Here is a 27,992-nt window from a genome sequence, read left to right as displayed (position 1 = left end):
TCCCACTATATCGCGAGAGACTGATTGGAACAGCAGGCAGAGAAATATCCATATACCTGCAACAAGAGCAGTTGTACAGCCTTTATGAATAAATAGATACCCTATGATTTATCAATAAGTTTAGCATCAACGGGGGACAGCTAGACGGAGAGGAATGAATATTAGTGTTAACATTGGCAGACAAACTGCCTGCTTAGCAATACAGCCAGCTAGCTGACCAGCAGCTCAAACTTGATAATTTATTAGCAGTGCTGGGTTAGCTAGTTAGCACCAGGCTAGTTCAATATTTGCACTTAAACTTTTTCGAATTTCTCTCACGCCAACGAACAAATTGCGTCTTTTGTGCAAAAAGGTGAGTTAATGTGACATTTCTTTCTACTGCTTAAGATCGTTAGCAAACTAGCCACCGTTTTATGAGCTAAAGTTAACTGGCTAGCCCGAGTTAGCTTGGTGTGTTGACATTATCAGCGTGAGAGCGTATTATGACAATTCAATTTATGTCAGACAGCTAACTAGGCGAAACGAGTTGTTAGACCTTGTATGGTTTCCTATATCACATAATTTTTATCGTAACTAACGTTACAACTGACAGGCCTTTACGCTTTATATGTTTTTCTTTACAGCTAACGTTAACTGCACCGGCTTCGAGTTACACACTGGCCTGAAGATGGTGAGTTATCACCGGGGTTTATGAGCATCATTTCTGCATCCTCCGGTCGTGTAAATCGTCTAAACTGATTTCATATCAGTGTCTTAGTTTCGATTAGTTTGAGTTCAAAGGCTCAAGAAGTTCCATTTATTGGTTCTATTTGGTTTAATAATAAAATAAATGAGAAATTAGCGCTTAGCACGTTCTTCAAATATCAGGTGGAGAATTGGGTCTCACAACTCAAAGCAAAACAACGCCTCTCTGTTTCATGCATGACACTTAAAACGTATAAATGTCACAGTATTGTACATATAATTCACACACAAACACAACATCTCTAATAATTTGTTCACTTTCTGATGTTTCAAAACCTGTATGACTTTCTTCTGTGGAAGAGAACACAGCCTCGTTCTCTATCCACTATTGAGAAGAATGACAAGTTGTTATGCTGCCATTTCCTCATACAGTTTTGTAACACCATGAGTAATTATGACAGAAGTTTCATTTTTGGGTAAACCATCCCTTAACTTCAATATTGTTACAATTTCTATGTTTGAATAGTTTGTTATTGTGCAGTATATTATTATAATTTTTCGAAAATTACTTAAAATAATTAATCTATTTTCTCTCTCTATGTATTCATCATTTAGGTCACAAATCCCTACCGCAGGATCCTCGCAGAGCCTTAAAACCGGAGACCACCTGAGAACTAACATCAGCTCAGCCGGCCGAATGTTTTGTTACTCACCATACATACATTTACACGTATTATTTTGTGTAGAATGTGAGCTATTTTAGAGCACCAAACATTGACGTTACAGAGTTATATCTTTTATTTTCTTTTTCTTTTTAAAATGGGGGAAGACAATTACCAATCACTGTCAGGCCACATTTTTTGGTCAGATTTTCCAAATTCATTTCAATTGTGAAACCGTAGCCTGATGAACAGATTGCGCGTTTCACATACGCACATAGATCGCAACGATCCTGACGTCTTTGATGATCGTTTGGTCTTAAATTGGTCACCTGTTAGTCAGTCATGAACGGCTCCCTTTTAACCCCGCCCAGCCCACGGGCTGCAGCTAATTCATCTCCCCTTCCACCCTCCCCATCTCCATCGCCTTCTCCTCCATCTCCTTCACTGTTGCCCCTCTCAACGAGACCCCCACCTTTGCCTCCTCCAGCTCCTGCCAGTCAGCCCTTGTCGTCATTGTCTGACACACCCACACCGTCTCCATCTCCCTGCCTTAGTTGGACCGAGTTCTGTGAGCTCCATGCCCGGGTAGCCGCCGGTGACTTCGCCCGCCATTTCCGGGCCTTCCTGCTGGAGAACCCGCATTACTCCCCTGATTCAGCAGCTGCTTTTTGCCAGCGCTTCACCGACAGATTTGTTCGTCATTTCGAGAGCGAGCTCGAGGGGACAGGCGTCGGTAGGGAAGGAACAGTGAACTGGGTCGCCCAATCAGATGTTACGTCGCTGGAGGAGGATGCAGCGTCTCCGTCCCTGCTGCCACCAGAGGCCGCCACCCCCTGCCCACCCACTCACACACGGGCTATGCCCAAACCGGTCTTGACCCAGGAGGGCCGCGGCACAGAACAATTCCAGAATACAGGAGCGTTTCAGGATTTGTATGCTCATACGCAGATTCTCCCACCATCCTCTTCTTCATCGTGCTCTTCCTCTATGGGCGGGAATAATGGGCGGAGGGAGGAGAGGGGAACTGCAGTCAAACACAATCCATCTGGCTACAAGGACCTGGAGGAAGAGGAGGACAGCTGGGCGGGGCCCGTGGCTGGAGAGGAGGTGGAGACGGACATAGTAGAAAGGGACGATGAGGGCGAGAGTGAGTTGACCTCAGAAAGAGCCGATCTCAGCCAGACTCTGACATGCCCCAACTCCTCTGGCACACCAGCAAATTCTGGGTCAAAGGGTAATGGGACACCCGTTGGGGGTCACTCCAAAAATAAACTAAAAAAGCGGTTCTCTCTGCGCAGCGTGGGCCGTAGTGTCAGAGGGAGCGTGCGAGGCATCTTGCACTGGCGCAGCTCCTCCAGCGACTCCCCTCAGAACTGCAGCGTGGGTAACGTCAACCCTCTTCCTTCCAGTTACAGCTACACTACAGGCCTGCAAGATGGCAAGAGGAATTCCGGCTCGCAGGGTGTTCCCTCTTCTCTCCCTGTGTCTCTCTCCCTTCCCCTCTCCCTCCCTCACTCGTCGTCCTCTTCGTTGCCCCCTTCATCCTCCAGTAGCGCCACCTCCCTTTCATTTTCCGAGGCCCGTGACTGGCGGAGGAGCAACGGCGATGGGGAAAAGGAGAAATGGAGTCACCGGTTAGAGAAACTGCGACTGTCTCGCTCACCCCCGCCGACGTTGTCCTCCGCAGCTCAACCTTCATCGGTCGTGTCCCCCTCTGCGCTACCACCAAGCAGCATCAGTGCCTCCAGGAAGATGGGTAGGCTTGTACGGGAGGGAGGTGTGACCGTGTGCTCGTCTTCGGACGAGTTCGCCAGCACTCATGGTTTCCCAGGCTTTTCCTTTGGACTGCTGCACCACGGCACGGACAGCACGGCGTCAGGGCATCCCACGGCCACCGGGGGAGCTGCAATCGGACGGGGTATGCGTTGGCACAAGTGCCGTCTGGTTCTGAAAGAACGAGATAAGGATGGAGTGGATGGAGGGATGGAGTATTTCCTGGAGTTTTACATCCCGCCTAAGGTGAGTGACAGGATGTCTGCTAAATGTAAATTATGTGTACATTTTTACTTGCATATATTTACAAATATTTTATATATGTGCTGTCGTTCATAAGTTTGGGGTCTATAAATAATATAGCCTATATAATATTAAAGTACCAGCTGACTAGTTTAATTAAGTTATATGTAATTTATATATTTTGACATATTTGAATACTTCCAGTCCTCCAAGGCCAGACTGACTGTCCCATGCGGCTCTATTGTTGATGTGAGGAGCACTACAGCTATAGAAGTGCCAGACAAAGAGAACACCTTCCTTCTTCAGGTACGTCAGAACACATCTTTTTTTGTCTACAGTAGTTAGTCAAATCTTCAGTAATGATGCAAGAACTTTACCTTAACTTTACTTACATACACATCAAAGACAGTGTTGCCACTGTCATCTGATGTCTCATTAATAAGTATGCATGCAATAGTTGTAGAGCTTTGTTGATAATTAAATGTCATCATATAAATTAGGCAAAACTGTACTTTTGTTTAACATCCCTTCCTGATTTGTTTTATAGATAAATTACAGAATTAAACACATTTAATGAATCTTATGTGTGACAAATAGTCACAATCACTAAATAACTTTTTATATAAATGTAATCTGATAAAGAACTTTGGGGAATTTTAAGTATTTTATTCATAACTGTGATTGTAGTTCACTTTGCATTTAGTTGCATCCTGTGTTGTTGCACCCATCTCAAAGATCCTAATCATTGAAAACTGAACGCATTGAACATCTGCACATTTGATCTCTTCTTGTTTTTCTCAGTTGGAAGGTCAGGCGCAGTACGTGATCGAGACCAGAGATGCAGTTCAGATGAGAGCTTGGCTCAGTGACATCAGAAACGCCATTTGTTTAAGGTAGGTCTTTGCGTTTTGAATCATTAAAAAGAGAAAGCTCTTTGTGTTTGGAAAGGTTCGAGTTCTTAGTAGTTTGCATGCTTGTATGACACCATGTGACAATCAAAACTCAGCAATGATCTCAAATGTACTCGTTGACCCTTCTCATTAGTGAGCAAGAGGATGTTGAGGGAGTGTGTGGCAGTGCTCTCAGTGTAACGCCAGAATTCAGCGACCGCCTGTCTCAAGGTAAGCGTTTGGAGATGATGTCACCATGATGTGGTCAGCTGCATTCAGGACAGTATGTGTAATGGGACGTGTGCTTACACATGTGCCAGTGTTAGAATGAGCCCACAAATCTCAAACTGGTGATTCTGTGATTGAACAGAAGTATTAAAAACATCTGAAATATTTATATATAGCAGTCATATTTAATACAGATATATAGCAGTAACTACAGATGGTGATGAATCAGGTATTTGACGTTTTCACTGTAGTGTGCTATGGTGGAGTTGGTGGTTCTCCCCAGCTGGAGCCTCTACCCCCTGAGTTACCACCCCGTGCCCCTCTTGACGAATCAGACAGTCGACTGCTTGGTGGGGGCGGAGCCGGTCTTGGCACACCTTTTGCTGAAACTCCTGATGCCACAGGTACCGTACTACACTAAACACACACATGTTTTGCCATAGATCATAATGACATCTACATTACCCTAATCCTTTAATGCACTTTAATGCTTTTGCAAATATTTTATGATTAAATAGGGCATAGAGGTCAGTGTTTACATCCAAGTTGCTTATTTAATCTGTGAAAAACTGGAATATTGAGAAAACAATTTGCAAATAAAACAGAATTCCCAACACGTGTTCAGAAAACAAAATCATCACTCCAGGGTTTGAAGTTTTAGCCACTGGAAAAACTGTTGTTGCTATTTTATTAAAGTCTATTTACTTTAAATTCATATTATTGTTACCGATTCATCCATGCATATGTTTTTTAATCTTTCTTATGATTCACTTAAAGGTACACTATGCAACTGTTGGCCCTCTAGCAGTAAAAAAGCAAAACTGCATTTTTTTTTCAAAAGAACATTGTTTTGGTTGTGTTTCAGCTCTGTGTGACTGCGGATTAATTTGGTTATCCTACTGCTCATAAAACAATCACTACTAGGCTTTAGAGATATAACAGTTTAGATGGAAAGGTTCTTAAGCTGACTAGCTGAAGACGTTAATGTAGCTAAACCCAATTATAGACATGGTACATCCTTGAAAATAAATTCCAGGCATAACGAAATGACCCTTCACAATAGATGATGCTTTACAATGAACTCTGTCAGAGAGCTACATTTGGCAATTTATCTGTTCAAAAAAATACTCTACTTACCTATTGAGTAATAAAAGCACCATTTCCACATACATTTTCCAACAGTTCTCAGCATCTCCGAAAAACTAAGCCATCGTTGATTCTCATTTTATTACGAGCTCTGTCACATTCACTTTTTGCCCTCAGACTCACCTCTGTTCTGTGTTTTTTTGTGTGTTTTTTTAAATGGGCGATTCCCCGAAGGTTCAAGATTTAGCTGCTCTATGTCAAAGTAACTTGAGCTACTTTTCTCCATTTTCTCTATTGTCCGAGACGAGCACGGACAAGTGACGTACATCCCACTAGATTTAAAATATAAACACTTAATAATAGGCTTACCATAGTGAATCAGAGCAAGACAAAAACGTGTTTTGGAAGGACTGATGATGTATTGACTCTCTCTTGTGATGTATGCCGGACTTCTCCAATCATCTAGTCAGTTTAAGCCCCACCCCTTTCTTACAAGTCGACTGCAAGCTCACATTCAGATTTGCCTCCGTCCAGTCAACAACTGGTGCAACCAAGTCTCCACCCTTTTTTTTGATAATCTGTTTCACTCGGATGTATATTACAATACGGAAGAAAATGTCATTTCATTGTGATTTTAAGTAAATAGAGATGCGGTACGATGTTATTGTTCCAGTATATTATTATTTAGTAACAGGACTTTTTTGATGCACATCTAATTTGTTTTTATAGTCGTTTTGGAAATGTTATTTAATTTTTTTTTTTTTTTATCATGGTTTTACAATGCAGTAAACCCAAAATTCAGGTAAAAATACATGGATGGAATCTCAGTTACTGACATTAACTCTTGTCCTTTTGATAGATCAAGATAAGAGGTATTGAGTTTTTCTCTGTTTTTTCTCAGGGTCGTTCCTGTTCTCTGAAGGTTCTGTGTCAGAGACTGTGGAACATCCTCTGAGTGAGTGTCAGTGGTTCCACGGCACACTCTCCCGTCTTAAGGCGGCCCAGCTGGTGCTGGCGGGTGGCATGGCCAGCCATGGAGTGTTCCTTGTGCGGCAGAGTGAGACACGGCGCGGAGAGTATGTCCTCACCTTCAACTTCCAGGGCAAAGCAAAGGTAAATGCCTGTGGTGATGCTTATTTAACATTCAAAAGGTTTGAGGTTGGTAAGATTTATCTTATGTATGGGGGCCATAAAGGGATCAATATGTCTTTAAAAATGTCTTTACTTCACTTGTGATCAGTTTAATGCTTCCCTGCCGAATAAAAGTATACATTTCTTTAAAAAATGAAATGAATAGAAATAAATACCTCTTCCTTCCGCTCTGGCATTTTCCTCCCAGCACTTGCGTCTCTCCCTGAATGAGGATGGACAGTGCCGTGTGCAGCATCTCTGGTTCCAGTCCATTTTTGACATGCTGGAGCATTTCCGTGTGCACCCCATTCCCCTTGAATCTGGGGGTGCCTCTGATGTCACCCTCATCAGCTTTGTGGGGGCCACGAATGTCCGGCAACCAGGTATGGAAGGTTGGGCTCTGCTTTAAGGTGTGAAGGTTTACAACAGAGCGTAGATAACAGGACAATTCTGCATTTTTAGATGACAGGCAGGTGAGTGATCACAGGTGCCACTTGCATCTCCCTCAGAACAGCTGATTGGATTAAAAATGTCATAGACATATTACAGCAGCAGCATGGGGGCCAACCTAATTTTCATTTTACTTCATATTTTGAAAGCAGAATATTTGTGGAATAAAACCATATTGGAAAGGTTCTCATCCTGATGTTAAAGTGAATTATAATCCACAATACTGGTAAACTTGTCACCTTTCAAAGAAATATAGACTATAAAAACATTGTACTACATCGGTACATATTGATATTTTATACACTGGATTGTACATGGGGTTTTCGAATTTAACTGTTGTGAGTAAATGTTTAGTTTTAGTTTAGCAAACTATAGTTTTTAGCATTTATATAATTTGACTTGATTTATTAATTGTGTTCTGAGTTATTTTTGAAACAGATTTGAACTCCCAAGTCATTATCCACCTTATTGTGCACTGCAGTAGTAAACTATATTCTGTGAATGTGTGAGACTTCTGATTCATTACCTGCTAAAGGTAAATGACTAGAAGAATAACAAAATGCAGTAAACAGTAAAACTATTTGCGTTACAAACCAGTGTGTTTAGAATTATGACAATACATCAAAACAATATGGTAAGAAATACCAGTTTTCAATATCAAGCAGAATAACAAGCTGTTTTGTACAGCTAAAAATAACTGGAAACGGATGAGACCGGAAACCAGACACATTCAATTTAGAAATGACTGTGGCCACTCTTACGTGAAAAAATAAGGAGGATAACCGAGACAAGGACCCTCTTTATAGTTCATTTATTTATAAATGAAATCCAGATGACCTATTTTGCAAATGTAGCATCATTTTCATTTGTAGTATGGTGAAATTCAATTATCATTGATGCTCAATAAGAGAAATATCACCCACGAGTGAATCACATAGAAATGTTAATGCATACGCCAGTCTGCACCTTCACAGATGTGACATTACATCCGTGAAGTATGTTTCAAGTTGTTTTATTAATGAATTATATCACATTTTATCATATGTTTGCTTTTCCTGTGCATTTTAATACCATTTGAGAAATACACTCTTGTTTTTCGAGTGAGAAAAATGTGACTGCATCTGACTGTATTAACAATGACAGAATTATGTGGTTAATCTCAATATTTTAATCAATTGAACGTCCTGGTAGTTAAACAGCTGTTTTGGGGGAGATCCTGGTGGGCCCACGAAAGGAAAAACATAACAAGAAAGATTCCTTAGAAGGCGTTTAGCTCCTGTCAGTTTGATTCTTGAATCCCGGGTAGATTTTAGCGACGCACATGGTCTTTGGCAATGAGCTTGTGTTTGTCATGTGAGTGGGATGAATCGAGAGTGATCGTATGTGTATGTGTGTATATTCATAAACAACATGGCCACTGCATGAGTTGTTCGCACCTGTCACAGAGAAATGACTAAATGTGGGATCACCCTGTGTGTGAGTTCACTTCCTGTCACAGCATGCTTTTAAAAGGACACTTTGTGCAAGCATCTGCTACGACAACTCGCGCACACACAGATCCATCGCTGCTGCCAGAGTCTTCTGCGCATGGCTTTGCTTTTGATTTTTGATGATTATAGTCTCTTAATGTGATTTCTGTGTGCTTGACCTGACATATGACGACCCCCTCCCCCCTCCCCTACCCTCTCCCCTCCAAATGTTCAAAACATTCATCAGCTCACCTTATCTACCATTTCCTCATCATGATCTATCCTGGATCTCCTCTTCATCAGTTTATACCATCTAGACGCCCCATCTATACTTTTCAATCACTGCATCTTTTCTTCTATTCTTTTACTATCCTCCATTCTTCTTTCTGACATGCATATATTTCCCTCCATCACCACCGCCTTCCTTCATTTTGATTTTCATTCACACACTATTTCATACTGTACTCCTGCTCCTCTCCCTCCTCTCGCCCTGCTTCAGCCTCTGGCCTTTCCCATAGTGCATATCAGAGCTCTGATTGGCTGTTTCTGTTGTTGTTTGTCGTTGGGTCATCTTCGCAGGCCGGGAAAGGGCAGGCAGCCGCCCCACAGTCTGTGATGTCATCACCACGCGCCACCCCGACTCTCCATCAACCCCCATCTCTGACTGTGTGTAAGTGAGACCAGATTCAACAGAGAGAGATAGACAGAGAAGGTCTGAAAGAAGGAAATAAAGTCATGCCGGTACATGAGCGTTAGCCAGTTATAACAAAGGTCATTTACACATAAAAACTGGTGCGATCAAATCGATTGATCTCATCTAACATAAAAGTTGTGTTTACATAATATGTGTGTGACGTGTGTATATATTATTAAATTTATATATATCATATACATGTCTGTCTGTGTGTGTGTGTGTGTGTGTGTGTGTATACACACACACACTCACATATATTTATACATTTATATATATATGTGTGTGTGTGTATATGTACATATACACAGACACACACACAACATAAATGTAATAATATATACACACGCATATTATGAAAACAAACTTTTATGTAAGATGCGATCAATCGTAAATTTGTCAGCACTAATAAAAACATTAAAGTGTCAGAAAAAGGAAGAAAATGATCATGTAAAACTTGCAACCCATTTAACTTTCGGTTAATTGCACTACTGTTCAGAAGTTTGGGGTTGGTAAGTGTGTTTTTGAAAGAAGTCTCCTATGCTCCGCAAGGCTGCATTTATTCGACCAAAAATACAGTGAAAATTATTACAATTTAAAATAGCTGTTTTCTATTTGATTTGATTTTAAAATGTAATTTATTCCTGATGGCAAAGCTGAATTTTCAGTGTCATTACTCCAGTGTTCAGTGACACGACAAATGTCTTAACTGTCACTTTTGATCAATTTAATGCATATTTGCTGAATAAAAGTATTAGTTTCTTTTTAAAATCTTACTGACCCAAAACGTTTGTATGGTAGTATACATATTTCCAGTGAAATGGTAAATTCAAATGTGGAAAAGGTAGGGCGTGACTGGACTGGACTGGATCATCAAAGTGTGTCATCAGGCAAATCATTCCTGATGTATAGAGCTACTCCGTATCCCCAAATTATGCAAATATAGAAAACATTCTGTTTTTACATTTGCATAATAAGACAGGGAAACTGTATTTAGAATGTAGATAGTGTCCATTTTGATTTGATGGGGACTGGGGCAGCAGATGAAAGAGTACAATGTGGGAAACATTTTGAGGAATACAGGATGAACAGAAGCTTGTTAGAAGAAGACAGAAAAAGAGTAGCGACAGGTCATCTGTTCACTTCAGTGCACATCTGTCTGCTTAACTTCCTCATTCACAGCTGGGTTTCAGTTGCACACATCCATCCTGAAATGAGTGTCGCAGGGTAACACTTTCATTGAACATTCGCTCACTATAGCTGCCGTTAATCGTAATCTTTATTGGATGTCACACATTTATAGACAGTGAGCTCTGTCTCCATATAAACATGATTCAAGATCAGATGTTTCACTGAGTCCATGTAACGAATGAGCAGCGATGAATTATCAATCGATGACTCTGTACTGCTGTTTAGTGGAGGCAGGGTGTAAACAGTCTGAGCAATGTGTTGACCAATTCCATTACTAGCATGCGTCATAGCTGAGAGTTTCTCGTCAAACTTTGTGTATCTTGCATCTTATTTTCATTACTCTCAATTTTTTGTCACATTTAATTCTCATTCCTCTCTCCTCCTGTACTGGTTCTTCTCTCTGTCGCCGTTCTCAGACTTGACCAGCAGACCCCGTAGTCCTCCTCAGCCGCCTCCTCCCCCTCTGCCTCCCGGACGCCCTCCGCCCCCGACCCCGCCGCAGGAACGAGGGAGCGAAACAGAGGCCGGAGGAGGAGGCGGAGCGAGCAGCGGGGCAGAAGAGTGCGAAGACCGCGAGCGGGAGCCGCCGCTCCTCCAGCTGGAAGGGGTGGAGGGCGAGGAGAGGGAAGGAGGGAGGGCGAGAGCCATCGACAACCAGTACTCCTTCTTCTAAAAGGGGAAAACCACGAGGTGGGATAGAGGAGGAAGAGGAGAGCCCTTCACAATCAGTATTTTCAGTGTTCTCCAGCGGAAGAACTGACCGAGGGGGTCACAATCACACGCCCGAGTTATTAACACTATTAAACATGAGCTTTCACGTTGCGAGAGAGTGATGGAGAGAAAGAGAGAGAGAGAGAGAGACACCCATACACATAAGCATATATGATACTGACGGTACATCTTTAAAACACTAAGTAACGGTACTACACTAAATTGGAGGTCAGCTTTTACTAATTTGTTCTCCAGTGTTTGTCAGAGTGAAAGTTCCTCCTCTGGTGCTGCTGCATAGGAAGGTACGGCCACCACTGAGCTGGCGGCGTGTTTTTAGCAACTTATTTCTTGAAGAGTCCTTCTAGTCATTACATTCATTCAGATGTCTAGTATTCTTTGACCCTTCGCACTTATACACAAAGAGTTGGTTTTTCCCCTCAGGTGAGCGGATATTTTTACTTGTTCAGAGATTGTCACCCACCAGCACTCGTTGTTGTTGTTGTTATTATTATTATTACTGGAACATTTTAGTTGTTTTGTTTTCTTCTTGTTCTGCCACTGACAAACTATGAATGTCGCAAAGTACTTTTCTTCCTTTCTGTTCATTTCAATTGTACTGATTTTGGTAGTTCAGTAGAAGGCATTGCCTTGGGCTTAACAATGTCCAGTTTTGCAACAAAAAAAAAAAAATCAAGCCCAGTCCTCTGAAGTCCGTTAGTATTCCTTCTTAAGGTTAATTACAATATTAAACATCTCCATAGACTCCATTATTACCTCAGAGTCCTGATCTTTCACCCAGCTCCTCTGCTCTCCCCCACTCTCTCTCTCTCTCTCTGTTTTTACATGTTACCCTTCCTTTTAGCTTTACAATCTTTTTTTTATGGTGCATTTATTTCAAAGCTAGAGTCCAGAGGAGGGAGAGACAATGTCTTTCATTTAAAGGAAAAATGTTATCGAGTACGAAAATGACGATGATGATGATAATAATAATGAATTTAATAATTGTCCAAATAATAGTATTAATATTATTTTTTCAAAATGCCTTTATTTTTGTTGTTTACTATATGAACACATATTTGTTCTCCAAAATCTGTTTTTCTGTTTTCTGTTTCTTTTTTTTTTTTTGCCTTTTTAAATCTCTTCTAATCTCACTCTGTCCCGCTGCTGTCTCCTTCAAACTTTCCACGGATTTCAGGCAAACGTTTTGAAAAGAAAAAAAAAAGATAAAAGAGCCCCTTTCTTCTTGTGCCTTTTCGTGTTGTTAATTGTCATTCCCTCTTGTTTTGTGCCAGTCATTCTTGATTTTGTGCCTCGATCAGTCTTTTTGCAGTGTCTGCCATCCAGTTCAGTGCCTGCATCAGTCTTCTGTTTTGGTTTTATTTCTCTTATCCTGTCTCTGCTATTGCAGTTGTTCTCTTCTTGGTCCTACAGATCATTCAGTATGATTTGTTCTCTATCCACTTACCCCGTGCTCCTCCCTTTTACCCTTTATTTAAACCTCTTATTGTGCCTTCTCTCTCTTTTCTCTTCTCTCTCTGTCTGTCTGTGCTGGGACCGTGTGTTAAGGTGGACACTGTTGCCCACTCTGTGTAATTAGAGTTTCAGGTACTACATTGAATTAAATGATGATGATGATGATGATGATGATGATATGATATAATATAATTATACTGAAACAATATGTCTGAGTTGTGTTTTTGAAATTATGATTGATAGATAGATATATAGATAGATAGATAGATAGATAGATAGATAGATAGATAGATAGATAGATAGATAGATAGATATTGGATTTAATTACATTTTTCTTCGCGAAAGAATGAGCGATTCTTTTACGAAGCATGCTTTACGTGTGGCTGTCTACGTGATACGGGTCTTGTGCGCCATTGCGTCATCACGCCATGTTGCCCAATGACAATCAAGGGTTTTTGAAAAAACAGCCTTCGCGTTTATCGCTGGCTAATTCACGCGACGTGGTGCCGGTAATATTTAATAGAAACATAAGCCTCATTATCTCTTCGTGTTCGTTCGTTACCGAATATCGGACTGAACTGGACTTCGGGCCGTAACGGAGATCGCGCTCGTGCGGATCCGAGAACGCTGCGGAAAACAGAAATAACACCGCAGACAGGCTAGTCCAGCTACTAGCTTGTCATAGGCAACAAGGAGAATTTAGCGGGCAACTCAGTTAGCGGCTAGATATGTCTTTTCGCCGACAGAATGTGAGTACCACGTATACAAATTTCAATCAGTTTGGTTTATACAATCTTTAATCGAGATTACTAAGACACATAAAGCTTTCAGGGTATAATTATTGTCGTCCTTCCTTAAGATTCCACTTTCATAATGTAACATGCTAGTAAACCTGCTAGCCGTCTAATATACGTAAATGTGATTAATTCTTCATTTGTGTCAGTATTTAACATTCGCCATGCTTTCTAACAGCAGCCTGGACCCGGTGGCCGCAAAACATCCAATGGAACTTCGGGGTCAATGGCTTCGTCGGTTCCAGGGAGTAACTCTAACAGACCCACTCCGGGAAGGTAACGCACACGCGGGGCTGCCACGCTCAGAAAGTCCGCGGATTGTCATTTTAACATGAGGCCTACCGGTCAAAGTGGGCGTGCCCACAGCGCATATTTAATAGAGTCCACTGAGCACCAATCGTTTCGAGCCTTGTTAAATTAGCAGGAGCACTAGCCAATCGCCGCGACGTATATTTGATTGGCACAATTTTGGGCCAATGATTGGCAGGATTGTCTTAAACGGTACACATCCGCCCAGAAAGACTAATATCACCCAATAGAGTTTAGATTTTAATTGATTGCCATGTTTTTCAGCTAATGGCTGCTCTCGGAGGCGGGTCATGGGAAGGGATCAGCAGTGTTTTGTTGTTGTTTTCCGATCCCATATGATTCAGTATTGTGTTCGACTTTCATCTTGAGCCATTTTATATACGCCTTTAAAGAAGAGCCGGGATGCATATGACAAAAAAGTACAAACACTCGTAATGTATAATCGATTTGATTGATTGTGGCGATGGACACGAAATGTGTACATTTGCGCATGTTAATGTCAAGCTGTTTGTCTTGTCCTCGATTCGGCATTTGCTGCTTGTGTTGTTAGCCAGGTCCTCTAACCCGCTTTGCGGTCTGTCGTAATTAAAACACGCGCCTTGTTGCCATTGTTTACACATCCGCTTTGATAAATTATATTTTGTCGTTACGCGCAACAAGATTCAGTCCGATCGTTATTTTGTTACTCGTGTATGGTTGTCCTTTTGTTTTAGCACGCGCTTCGCGGTGTCGTAATTGTTGTCCACACATGTAACAGAAGAGCAACTCTTGCAATACCGGGCTGTTTCACGTCCTAAGTCGAGTGGAAAGACAGCATATTCGGGCGTGTTCACGAATATTTGATACAGCTCATGTGTACAGAAAATACTTAATATCCAGATGCATGTTACTGTCGTGTAAAAAAACAAAACACCTTGAAATCTTTGTTTGTGGTTCAGTTAATCCATTCATATTCTGTCGACTGTTATTTATATGTAAATGTATCAATAAATAACTTATTAAATAATAAAATCAATAATTTTGTTTGTCAATTGTTATTTATTAATATTAACTAACGACTGTTTACTTCCCCCCCCCTTAAGAAACAGAAACTCTGTGAAGATTCCTTCACAGTCACCACCTGTACGTAAATTCTTATGCGTTTTTAAACAAATTTTCAATTTCAAGATAACAAAATATTAATACATATTTTGATGCATTTTTTGTAGGTGTTTGAGGGTGTGTACAATAACTCCAGGATGCTCCATTTCCTCACAACCGTGGTGGTGAGTTTTGGCATGAAATAAATGTATTCGGTGGCTGGTGAAAACACCCTTGTTCGATCATTTTTGACTGCAAAGGTCCACCGCAATTTAAAAATATTGACTTCTCCAGGTGTTAGCAATTTATTGGATAAGTTTTTATTTTATTGTTTCATTTGAATTTTTCTCAGTTTCTACCTGATAATATTTTAGAGCTGGGCATAACTAGAAAATGTATTATTTTTTATAAACAAGCCCATGGAATTGTGCAATTTTATTGATCTACATGATTTAGGTCTAAAAATCACACATTTAAACTTAGGCTATAGTTTTGTCTGGACAATGGGAACCTTTTTTCTTCTAAGAAAAGAACAAAGAAACAGTTGTTCAGGGGGTGAATTGAAATCATGATGCTTGTTTTGTCTTTTTTATAGACATTTTAAGGCTCCCCAGTTTTAAGACTCACTACAATTTGTTTTCAGCATTAAGCAGCAATATAAATACTTGACATGCGTATGCAATCTTTCCCTCAGGGCTCCAGATGTGATGTTATGGTGAAGAACGGCAGTGTATATGAGGGGATCTTTAAGACATTAAGCTCACGTGTAAGTCTGTCCCTCCAAATCTACTGGCAGACACATCTGCATTTGTCCTGCTTTCTGAATCTTGCGCTTGAAGCAGTCGTTTTTAAGTTAATAATTGATAACCTAAATTTGCAGATTTGTTTTTCCAAATTTGATGTTTAAGATTAATCCAAATATTTATTTAATTTTGTGGCAAAGGTGTATTTTTTTTTTTTGAACAACGCCTCATTAAATTTGACACACTGCTCAAATCCCACTCAATATCTGTGTGTTTAGTGTGAGCTGGCAGTGGATGCAGTGCACAAGGTGAAAAACGAGGAAGGAGATGGAGGCGGTGGTGGCGGCACACCTGTCCATCCCAGGAGAGAAGAGATCACAGACACCATGATCTTTGGCCCTAGTGACCTAGTCACTATGATCTGCAGAGATGTTGATCTCAACTACGCTATCCGAGGTGTGTACACAGAGGTACGCTTGAGTGGCGTTGTAAGAAATAGAAATATTTTTAATGCTTTGTGTGTGCTTGTGTTTTCAGACACTTTCACAGACTCTGCAATCGGCTCAACAAGAATAAACGGGGACCACAGAGAGAAGGTCCTTCAAAGGTGGGATGGAGGCGATAGCAACGGAGAAAATTTTGACCTAGATGCAGATGCGGTGAGTTCCACCAACATGCTCGTATATACAACCGAATATGATCGCAGATTAGTGTATTATTGGAATGAATGTCTTTAGTTGGAGGTTTTACATGATTGAAGCTCCTTTTCTCACTTTCAGTCTAATGGCTGGGATGCCAGCGAGATGTTCCGCTTTAATGAGGAGACCTATGGGGTGAAGTCCACCTATGACTCCAGTCTCGCCATGTACACGTACGTTGATGTCCTGTCAGTTTTAGATGTTTTGTTTTTTTTCTATGATCTTTAAAGTTGGAAGTGGAAAAGCCTTTTGTGCTTCAAACAGGATTCCCATTCTTTCCTAAAGTCTTAATGTCTTAAATTTCAGTTTGATAAAATTTCAGTTCATAAAGTCTTGCCTCTTAAAATAAAGATTTTGGTAAAAAAAATATGTTTGGGGATAGAAAAAACAGGTGTATGGCCCAATGTGAATTATTGTTCTTTAACTGGCTATGATTTAATTAAACGTTTAAAGTCAAAAGCATCACTGTTTTAGGCTCATGGTTTCAAAGCGTGTACAGTCAGTGAATGCCACTCATTTATGCCTAGCAATTGCTTATGATTACTGTCGAAGTAAACATTGTCACATTGTGCATATTTTATCTCATCTTTTTGAATGAGAGGCTGGTAGTAAAGCATAGGCATTTCAAACTAGGAGTCCAGTTGTACTTTGTCCTTGTTTATAATTTATAATAAGTCCTGCATTAGGTTTCATACTAAACTGTATCTGGCATATATTCAGTGTAGACTCTTGTGGTTTCTCTCTGGATCACCCGTCACAGGCAAGAAAGACCAAGAACATTAATTAACACATACAGCATATACATTTTACTAGTACTTTCTAGAGATGCACCGATTACAATTTTCTGGGCCGATTCCGATTTCCGATTTTTCATTAAGTTTGACCTGCCGATACCGATTTTAGCCGATTCCGATTTCATTTTTTCTAACCACTTTACAGCACACACAAATATTTATTTTATATCTTTTCTGTAATAGAACATTTTACAATTTGCATAGTTCACACACATCTAAAGTGCAGTGTTGTTGAAGAACCATTTCCTTTTCACATTCAATATCCAATATATATATATATATATATATATATATATATATATATATATATATATATATATATATATATATATATATATATATTTAGCAAACGAAACGTCTGTATGAAAACAGGGAATGGCAATAAAATAATAGGCTATATAAATAAAAAATAAAATAAATATAGCCTTGCAGTATAAAGATATTTCTCAAAGCACACACACACAGGCCTATTGCAATCACTTGTACAAACTGAATAATAAAACAAGTTTAAAGGGTACATTTTCTATAAATATTAGTCTTTGTTTTCTTTTCTGACATAGCCTGCTCCAGTTCTTGTTAAAACACACAAATTCTGTGCATTTTGGGCACTTTTTTAGTGAAACCCTATTTAGGCTATTTTCCATCAAAAGTGTGCTTTCCCTTTAATTGAGCGTGAGCAGTGCAGCAAATAGACTCGGCGCCGAAACACGCGCTTCACTGCTGGCGACGCTCCTGCTTGACGCTCACGCGCTGCTCCTGCTTCCGTTGTGAATGCACTCATTGATTAACATGCACGCCGAAAAAAAATACGCGCTTGCAGTCTGAACGGACGTAATTCACGAGGTTTTCTACATGTGCTCCGTGTGCACGTGTGATGCTGATGTTGCGCGATGTTAATTATGCGGCGCCCGAGTGCATTAGACCGGCATAAAATCGGCATTTGTCAGACTGACCGGCCGGTCGCCGGTTACGGCCGATCACGTGAAAATCGGCCAATTCCGGTCACCAGCCGATCAATCGGTGCATCTCTAGTACTTTCCCAATCAATTTATTGCCTTTCTTTAAGCACATTATTGTTTTAGCAAAATCCAGTATTGATCGACCTCTGATTTGTACATATTGATATATTAGTACATAATCCAATTTCAATACATACTGATTAAGTTATATCTTGAATATATTTGCAGTAGAATGTGTGCTCCAACCTGTTTAATTAGGAAAAATAATTTGAAATGGATTTATTTTGAGATTGTATGGGTTTGCTCTGTATGGACATGGGTGTATATTTTGTGCAGGTCTTAAATTAGATTTTTAAAAACTTTGCAGGAGTCCTGTTAGAAGAATGTGATATTCACTTGATTTCTGGTGCCTTTCTCTGATAGGGTTCCTCTGGAGCGGGGCAGCTCCGAGGGCTTCAGGCAGCGAGAAGCTCGAGCCGCCCGATTGGCCAATGAGATTGAAGCTAGTTCACAGTATCGTCACCGGGTAGCGCTGGAGAATGATGATGGACGAACCGAGGAAGACAAATTCAGCGCCGTGGTTCGGGACAGGGACCGTGATGGCGGCGAAAGGGAAAGAGGAAGGGATAGCCCTGGGTTCCCTAGTGCTGGGAGCAGGTTTGACTCAATCTTTTTCTTCCTTTCCCTCTCTGTTATCTTATGTTGTCCTTCTCCTTAGTATACTGGTGATCATTGCTGTCTTTATCTTTATTTTAGGGAGAGCAAGTACATTCCTCTACCCCAGAGGGCAAGGGAGCGAGAAATGGGAGTTTCTGGAAGGAATGAAAGAGGTGGAGCTGTATCCACCCTGCCTAATCGAACAAATAGACCTGGCCCCCCAAGCTCCTCCCCTCGACCCCTCCCCTCTGGGAGTGGTCAGCCTATTCCTCCCACTGATAGGAGCAGCCCTCTGTCTGTCAGAGGAGGATACCCTACACACCAGTCACAGAGCAGCTCACCTACACAGCCAGGTCATTCTAGCCCTCCTTCCCCACACACACTCCCACATTCACTCTCACACCCACAGTCTCTCTCAGACTCGGCCCGGCCCGTCAACGGAGGTAAGTTTTGTGTGCGTGAGGCCTATTGCTTTCACTGTTTATGATGGTTATCGCCCTCTGTGTTACTAATGAACATTGCATTAATCTCTTTTAGTGTCATCTAGAATGTCACCCAAGTCTCAAAGGCCTGGACAGAACAACAGAAACCTGCGTACCTCAAATTCTCACTCCTCCCCTACAGGTCAATATGCATACATACGCACACCCACACACACAGGATTATGATGTCCAGCTGAGCTTTATGGGCTTTTGACATTTAAAATTGTTATCCCAGGGTCATCTTTAACCCTAGGTTAATGTTGTCATGTTCATTGTTTGCACACTTCATATTTTTCACTGGCTTAATAATGACTACATGTGGAAAACAGGTTGAATTATTGCACTTGACAAATATAGCTTTACTAATGCAAATTTCCTGTTTACACCTGGTATTTTAATCCGTCTCTTTTGTCCACTTTCGATCACTTCTGTCCTGATATAGATAATGAAAATATTTTAAGACTGTTGTCAAAACATGACATGTCTATGAAAACATGAACATATGACTAGAAAAAAATAACACTACTAGATTATGATGCATCAATGTTTTTGAAAATGAAACTGATCATCTTAAATAACCCAGTCAATAATATTGTGCATTGCATTTGAGCTGAAATTGTGAATAAACACCACCCTGCAGCGATTTGCTGGAGAGTTAAAGCGATACTCCACTTTTTTTGAAAATAGGCTCATTTTACAACTCCCCCAGAGTTAAACAGTTGAGTTTTACCGTTTTTGAATCCATTCAGCCGATCTCCGGGGCTGGCGATACCACTTTTAGCATAGCTTAGCATACATCATTGAAGTGGACAAGACCATTAGCATCTCTCTCAAAAAAATGACCAAAGAGTTTTGATATTTTTCCTATTTAAAACTTGACTCTTCTGTAGTTACATCGTGTACTAAGACCGACGGAAAATGTAAAGTTGTGATTTTCTAGGCTGATATGGCTAGGAACTATACTCTCATTCCTGCGTAATAATCAAGAAACTTTACTGCCGTACCATGAGTGCAGCAGGCGTAATATGACGCAGCGCCTGAAAATAGTCCCCAGCTGGACTCATTGGTTACCGAGCCGGGGACTATTTTCACTTATTTGATCAAACATGCAGTAAAAACAATTAAATTGTAAAATATTATTACGATGTAAAATATCATTTATTTTAATATATTTTATCATGTAATTCTCTGTGATGTCAAAGCTGAAATTTCAGCATCATTACTCCAGTCTTCAGTGTCACATGATCCTTCAGAAATCATTCTAATACGCTGATTTGGTGCACAGAAAACTTGTTCTAAAAACAAAACAAAAAAGTGTTTTGCTATGGTTATTTTATTGTTTTACAAATATTTTTTCAAAACCAAAAAAGCTACTGACCCCAAACTTTTGAACAGGGTGTGTGTATACATTTCTATCCTCTGTTCCTTTGTTTTTCTTAAATGTAACATTTTTACCTTTTTCTCTGTCTCTCTCCAGTCTCTCGTTCCCCCAAACCAGATGCTCCTTCCCAGGACTCTCCTCTTGCTACTCCTACCTACGTGGATACCTCTTCAGTTACCATGGTGACCCCTAAACCCACTGGCCCCACCCCTCTGTTCCCTGTAGATGGTGAGATGTTATAAATTTGAGTGGTTACAAACTGTTCATTTATACATGCGTCTGACAATCTTAACTCTTTCTTTCACTTTAGTGAACGAAATTCTGTCTAAGGAAAGGACGGAGAGTCCAGTTAGTCCTCAGGATGGCAAGAGTGGCAAAGGTAATCCTGAAGTTGTATGATTCTTGGTAACTTCATTTACATGCACTTGTCATTTAACCAATAAATGTTCTTATCTCTCTCTTCATAGTCTCTACAGTCCAGCAGAGATCACAACACCTCGAAGAGCTTCGCAAGTTTGGTACTGATTTTAGGGTGAGTGTGTCATAGGCTGCATCTGAAATTGAATACTCTGAGTAGATACTTCTTTTGAATATGTAATTACTAGGGCTGCACGATACTGGGAAAATATGCGATATTGAGTATTTCGATAACAATATTTCTTGCGATATTCCCTAGAGAAATGCTATTTTTATTACTTTTTTTTAATCATTTATATATGTAATGATCATACTAAAATAAACGGGTAGGCTAATAGATATTCTTCTGATCTTCAGAAGAATATCAGTGTTTTCATAAGGAGTTAACGTTACACATGCAACACTTTGATTAATGGTTGTCTGTGAGACTGTTATTATTACTTAGCATTTCGTTAGCAGTTTTGGTAGATTTGGGCTTACACTTTTTGAAGTCTTCTCATAGCTCCCTGAGATTGCCTTCCAGATGACTGTGATTTCATTAGTTTCCTCTCGGAAAGAGAGGAAGTTTTAGTTTCCTCTCGACATGGCCAAATGAGATTAGTTTCCTCTCAACATGGCCAAAATTTTTTTCGGCACGACTTAGTGACACCGTCATTTATGTTCACATATCGCATTTTTGCGCGTGCAAATTCGTTATTTCGAAAGCAGGTTATCTCGTTATCTCAAAATGGAAGCACGTTTTTCCAGCCCCGCCTATGCTGTGACGAGAGGAGAACATCTCAACTTTTCAGAATTCCGCAAGCTCACGCAGGTCATGGTTGCATAGCAACGACAGACGCAAGCGCTTGTGGAAAGGAGGAGATAACGGCACGTCCGCGCTTTCCATGCGTTTTTTTATATGCGATATGTGAACGGTACCTGCATTTATGACGTCTTCTCTATTGAAGCCAAAGTATTGCCATATTTCAGACGTACAGTTCTTTTTAGGCACAGGTTCTTTGCTGTTGTCATTTTCCTCGCTTGACTCTACTCCCGCCATTAGTTTTTATTTTCCACTCTCTGCTCTGAGCCACTAGGTTCCCCTTTGGGCCCGATCTAGCCAATAGCATAATAGCACCTACTGGGGAGGCGGGTATTAAGATAGTAAGGCCCCATTTGTTTGGTCGAATTTGGATAAACAACCCATGCATGCATCAAACAAATGCTTGGCACATAAAATAAATGCAATTTATCACACCTCTCTGTGATACGGGTATCGCATATACTATTATCGCGATAACGATAATTTTTCGATATATTGTGCAGCCCTAGTAATTACTCCATCTTCAGAAAAGTTAGGTCATTTTGTAAAATGCAATAAAATCAAGAATTCTTTTTAAACAAAGTACAAAGAAAAGATTTCCAATGTTTTTCTGAACTACTTCCATTTTGATTTTGAATTTTTAGACAATTCGTTCATAAAATTTGGAATAAATTGATGAGCCATGACCCATCTTTGGTTTCAAAAGTCTAAGATGCTCCTTTTATACTCCATCACGATACCCTCACTAATTACCAGTTCACCTACTTATTGTGGACCATTTTAAGAGTTTAACTTGGAGATTCTTTAATCTTTTAATTTTTTGCATGAGTGTTGCATCCAACAAAATCAAAATTTGTTTATATGTACAAAATACAATTTATTAGGTCAGTGGAAACATTGCAAAACTTTTCTTTGTACTTTTGTCAGTTAAAAAAATGTTCAAGAGAATTAACAAATTTTTAAATTTTCCCTTTCTGATGTTTTTTTTTAGCTTCCATCTAGTTCCACCCATTCCAACCCCAAAACTTTGGCCTCTGACTCTTCTCAAACAAACCCCGCCCACAACACACAAACAGACTCCACCCCTCCTACAGAAGCTAAAGCAGCCACGCCCACAACTCTGACCGCTGAGCTTCCGGCAGAAGAGAGAAGTAGAGAGACAAATGCAGAAGGGGTGGCAATCACCACCCCTCCACCAGCCACACCAATCTCTGCACCCTCTGCCCTATCTGGCACTGCCATGCAAAATCCAACTGCAGAAAGGCAAACGGCAGGGACGCCCCAACCCGGGACCCCAGGCAGTGAGGAGGGCAAACCAGAGGCCGCTGAGAGGCCCGAGGGAATGACTGAGTAAGTACACCATTTCAGAATATTTGGCTTAATTGATTTACTAATCACATTTGACAACTACTAGTGATACCATATTAAGTCTGTTGGTAATCAACGCATTTCAAAATGCTTTCCAATGCAGTCAAGTGAAGAAATCTACACTCAACCCCAACGCCAAAGAGTTCAACCCCACTAAGGCTCCTCTCAGCATGGTGAGAGCATTGATTTTCACCGTTTAGTTTCCTTTATACAGCCGTTAAAAAGCTAAGTGTGCCATGTCTATTTTGCAGGTGAAGCCCTCGGCCGCTCCCACCCCGCCACGGCCAACTCCGCCCAGCCCAACAGTGGTGTTGCAGCACCCACCAGGCCAGGGACCCATTTACAACACCCAGTACCTGAGCTATGTCTCGCCCATCCAGATACAGGGTCACTCCGTACAGGTCTCTGTCCCTGCTGCTCATTTTCAAAAACTTTTATATAGTAGTTTGCAACATAGATGTTATATGTACTGTTTTTTTTTTTTGACTCTCCTCTTTTCTAGGCACCTCAGATGTACCCGTATCCCATGACAAATGTTGGTCAAGGGAAGTACCCAAGAGCAAAAGGTAATACTTACATTGAACTCTTCATTACTGATTTTACAAATACTGTATGGATTAGTAGTAGTGTTAATAATTTCTTTTATCGGTCAATACAGATTATTTTAAATGCTTACTTAATGTTTTTAAGGTTTTTTTTTTTTACGACAACACCTACGAATAGGGCCTGAAACTCTTAATTTCAATGGATTCTTATTAGTGGTGTCAGTTAAACGCGTTATTACCCATTTTGACAGCGTCACTTTTTTTATCGCAAGATTAACATTCTTTTTGGCCTAGCAAACTTTGTAGTTTTACTAGTAACGTTAGAAAAACTACAACACCACACCGGATCTAGCTAGACCGGAAACAAAACAACATTTGTTTGGGCTTGCGAGCCGGCCAAAGAGTGTAGTAGGCTAATGTTACGTTTTGAGTGGATGGCGAGCGCGAGACGCCGAAATGGATGCCAATAAGATTCTGAATGGAAAATTTACTTTTAAAAAGTTGCCAAATGGTTCCATTGACAAGACCAAAGTGATCTGTGTGTGTTGTCGTCGTGATCTGAGCTATCATCGCAGCACGTCCAGTCTGAAACACCACCTGATGGCCAAGCACACAGCTGATGCGAATTCTCTGTGATTATTTGCTCCAAGTGAGAATGTTAGTGTGAAATTGAACACTACAGTATATGTCAATGTTGTTTTCAATAAAAAAAAAAACATTTGCACAAAGCAAGCGATCCATTTTTCCATGTTGATAAGAGCATTAAAAAGAGAAAAAATAATGGAACAAAAAGAAATCAAGGGACATTTAGAAGGGATGAAAATATGCGACCCATGACATTAATGCGATTAATTGCGCTTAAATATTTTAATCGTTCAACAGCACTAATTCTTATTAATAATGTTAATAACAAAAATAGGGACAAACTTATTTTAAATTTATTTAAAAATATATTTTTTTTCAGATTGCATTTTAATATTACAATTTATTATATTATCATCATTATTATTAATAATGATAATAACAATTAAAATAAGAGTTCCAGGCCCTATTTTGCACTCTAATCTTGAAAAGTGTTGAATATTCGTGTATAATTTATGCCACCTGTCCCTCAGGTTCTGTGGTGACTTCTCGTCCAGACCACAGCTCTTCAGCGCCCCCTATGCTCCAGGCCGCGGCATCAGCAGCAGGACCTCCTCTGGTGGCGTCTCCTTACCCTCCCTCATATCTGCAGTACAACCAGGTCATATCAGCAATGCCCCACTACCCTGGACAGGTACCAACCTTCACGTTTCCGGTAGAACAAATGCTTCTAGTATTTCAATCAAACAGATTTTTTAAATTGAATTGTGGACCACCTTCACTAAAAAAAAAAACCCTCTGTTATTTCTCTCTCTGTCTCAGATGTACTCAATGCTCCAGGGTGGACCACGGATGCTTGGATCGGGAGGGCACCCACAGGCAATGGGTCCCCCAGGCCCACAGTACCCTGGTCAGACTGAAGGACCGCCAGCCCCTCAGCAGGGGATGTATGGTAAGCATTTAAATTTATTTTATTTATTTATTTATTTATTTTTTGTGGCATGGATTGATTTAGTTTGTGTGTTTTTTATGTTGTCAACTATATACATTTTTCTTTTTTCTATCTCCTTCAGCTCCGCAGTCATTCTCTCATCACTCTGGTTCCCTTCATCATCCTCAGCCCTCCAGCACCCCCACAGGCAGCCAGCCGCCCCAACACCCCGCCCCCAGTCCAGGACAGGTACGTCCACCTGCCAATCAATAGCAACTACACACCTATTCCACAAACTCTCACTCAAAGAACTTAATCTTTTATGTTACAAAGAAATATTCATACAAGAAATCCCCCTAAGTTTCAGATGCCTTTGGTAATGATACGAAATGTTTTCTGTGTTGACTGTCTGTCTTTTCTAGTCTGGTCAGTCTGGTCCTCAGCCTCAGTCTTTGTACCACTCTGGGCCGCTGTCAGCCCCCACACCCCCTAACATGCCCCCAGGACACAGCTCCCCACAGGCCTCCTACTCCATTCAGGGCTACAGTCTGCCGGGACACCAGCCCCTGCCTCACCCGTACTCCTCTCTAGGACAGCTGACACAGGTGATGACCACAATCACACACAGAACACTTCCACATCAGCAGTCACGTTTCTCAACAGTGCATGTCTGCTTTGTATGAATTTCAATGTCACTGGAGTTATTTTCGTTTAGCCCAGTGTCAACATGAGGATTAAACATTAATCTGAGGATTAAAAAATTAAGAAAATGTTCTGTCAATCATTTTCTAAAAAGAAATCTTTTAAATTCTAAAAATAAATATTATACTATATAAATAATACCAGTCAAAAGTTTATAATAATATTTCTTTTTAATAAATCACCATGGCTGCATTTTATAAAATAAAATGAAAGCCGTCTGTCAGCGCTCGAGCACCCAATTCAATTCTCCCGCGCTTTACCGATCAAATACACACAAAGATACAGAGAGAGTCACTCGCTGCTCTTGTCCGAAAAGGTTGTTGCATATTTAATTCATACAGTAAAGACTGCAGTTTTTTTATTTTATATTTGATGACTATATTCAATTTCTGTGGTGTTTCTTATTGAAATACTAGGTTAGACTTGCTAAAAAAACGCATCAAAGCGAATTAAGACAGAAATATCACTATTATTACTAGTTGTATCCCCAAATAAAAAAATATTATTTAATTATATATTTTCAGTGCAGTATTAATGTTACAAAAATTTGAAACACTTTAAAACACTATACAAAAAAGTGCTATGAGGGTGTTTCTAATACAGCTGTCGTGGGAGTGATCGTAAAGTTTAATTGTTTCTTAAATCTGACTGCCATGATCTGTCTCTGTTTTTCTAATTTATTGGAAAGTCATAGAAAGGCAATAGTGGACTTTTTTTCTTTCACCATTGGAGCAAATGGTAGTGCTAAAATTTAGTTTGCTAAGATCTCCTTATATGCATCTATAGATACCTTTATCATTTAAACCCAGAAATGTCCAGTGTTCGTTCATGCTTCTCTGTTGAGCAGGGTGATTTTTGTGTGTTCACATAGAAGTCAAATGAACTGGTGTCTTACATTTTAATACCATTTTTAAGACCTTTCCAAAAAATGTAAGTGCTGATACCTGCAAGAAATTGTTCAAAAAGTGACAAAGTAATTTATAATGTTACAAAATGTGCTGTTCTTTTGAACTTTCTATTCACAGAATCCAAAAAAAAAGTGTTTTCAGTTTATAAGGACAATGAATAATTGAGCACCAATAATAATTGGGCGTATTGTAATGATTTCTGAAGGATCATGTGATCATGTGAGCTGAATATTAAGCTTTGACATCACAGGGATACATTTTCTATTGTAATATTTTAAAATATAGTTATTTGTATTGAGTATAATTGTATTTTATTTCAGGCCCATGTTCAAGGTGCTCTCTCGGGTCCTCACCATTCTGGAGGTCACGGCCCACCACCTGTGATGTTGCTTCATGCCCCGCCCCCTCAGCAGGGTTCTGGCCCCCAGCATGGTCCTCCCCCACCCCAACAGGGGCCCCACCAGCACTACGCCTACGTTGGACACCCTCAGGGTGAGTTTCCTGCATGAGTGTGCTGTGACTAGATTTGCTATCTACCATCCTGTTTTCTGTTACCGAAATCAGCTAATTATACAAATTTGATGTTTAATATGCAGCTATGTGCTGACACGTTTACCAAAGGTTTTTTTTTTTTTAAATCAATTTCTGTTTTTCTTTGCACTCATCAGTGTCGGTGCAGGCTCATCCTTCCCAGCAGATGCCATTCCACCCTCCTGGAAACTGACAGTGTGACTTTTGAGATGGAGACTGAGCAGAGTCTGATCCTCCTGTGGGATCGCACATGTGTATATACCCTCCACCTGCTCCACGAATGGAAAAAAAAAAGATTTTGTTTTTATTCACCTCTGGCAAGACTGAATGTGCTTGTTTTATTTCCCCCCCTCCCCCTTTTGCTATTTTTAATTTGAGCGGATGGGGACACAAGTGTCTAAATCAGAAAGAGGGAACGAGTGAGCGTGTTAGACAAAAAATGTAAAGAATGAGGGACATTTTTATAAAAATACAGTGACCTCTCCCTTTGTCCTCAACCCCCTTATTAAATAAGCAAATAATAAATGGTTAAAAAAAGAACAAAAAAATAAAAAAACAAGTTTATAAAAATAAATTTTTAAACTCTCCATGTGTGTTTTGTCTCATGATTTGTTTTAACCATGAGTT

At 40.3% G+C, this 27,992-nt stretch overlaps 2 protein-coding genes across 6 annotated transcripts; both read left to right on the top strand.

Moving 5' to 3' along the window:
* The first annotated feature begins 7 nt into the window (after positions 1-7).
* sh2b1 (SH2B adaptor protein 1) lies at positions 8-12,890 on the top strand. 2 transcript variants are annotated; one of them, XM_081382908.1, is made up of 11 exons: positions 8-352; positions 624-670; positions 1,300-3,365; positions 3,567-3,668; positions 4,164-4,255; positions 4,407-4,483; positions 4,732-4,884; positions 6,468-6,679; positions 6,906-7,080; positions 9,196-9,286; positions 10,915-12,890. In XM_081382908.1, the coding sequence occupies exons 3-11, from the start codon at positions 1,689-1,691 to the stop codon at positions 10,934-10,936; spliced, it is 2,601 nt and encodes an 866-aa protein (XP_081239034.1). In that variant the 5' UTR covers positions 8-352; positions 624-670; positions 1,300-1,688; the 3' UTR covers positions 10,937-12,890. The 2 variants fall into 2 exon arrangements, with proteins under 2 accessions (XP_081239034.1, XP_081239035.1); XM_081382909.1 differs by lacking the exon at positions 624-670.
* A 181-nt stretch (positions 12,891-13,071) lies between these two features.
* On the top strand, positions 13,072-27,952 carry atxn2l (ataxin 2-like). 4 transcript variants are annotated; one of them, XM_081382869.1, is made up of 24 exons: positions 13,072-13,431; positions 13,655-13,752; positions 14,868-14,907; positions 14,994-15,050; positions 15,560-15,631; positions 15,887-16,064; positions 16,146-16,267; positions 16,388-16,479; positions 18,483-18,716; positions 18,816-19,159; positions 19,254-19,340; positions 20,676-20,807; positions 20,890-20,958; positions 21,047-21,111; positions 22,790-23,148; positions 23,270-23,339; positions 23,418-23,567; positions 23,669-23,732; positions 24,827-24,987; positions 25,116-25,245; positions 25,367-25,473; positions 25,647-25,829; positions 27,155-27,326; positions 27,503-27,952. In XM_081382869.1, exons 1-24 carry the CDS (start codon positions 13,411-13,413, stop codon positions 27,556-27,558), a joined length of 3,063 nt encoding a protein of 1,020 aa, XP_081238995.1. In that variant the 5' UTR covers positions 13,072-13,410; the 3' UTR covers positions 27,559-27,952. The 4 variants fall into 4 exon arrangements, with proteins under 4 accessions (XP_081238995.1, XP_081238996.1, XP_081238994.1 ...); XM_081382870.1 differs by having other exon boundaries at positions 13,146-13,431; positions 13,658-13,752; XM_081382868.1 differs by having other exon boundaries at positions 13,148-13,431; positions 24,827-25,008.
* Positions 27,953-27,992: the final 40 nt, after the last annotated feature.

Source organism: Scardinius erythrophthalmus, assembly GCF_964197995.2.
Source record: "Scardinius erythrophthalmus genome assembly, chromosome: 1".
Classification (NCBI taxonomy): domain Eukaryota; kingdom Metazoa; phylum Chordata; class Actinopteri; order Cypriniformes; family Leuciscidae; genus Scardinius; species Scardinius erythrophthalmus.
Note: the sequence above shows the minus strand (reverse complement) of the source record. Positions and strands in the feature narration are given on the sequence as shown.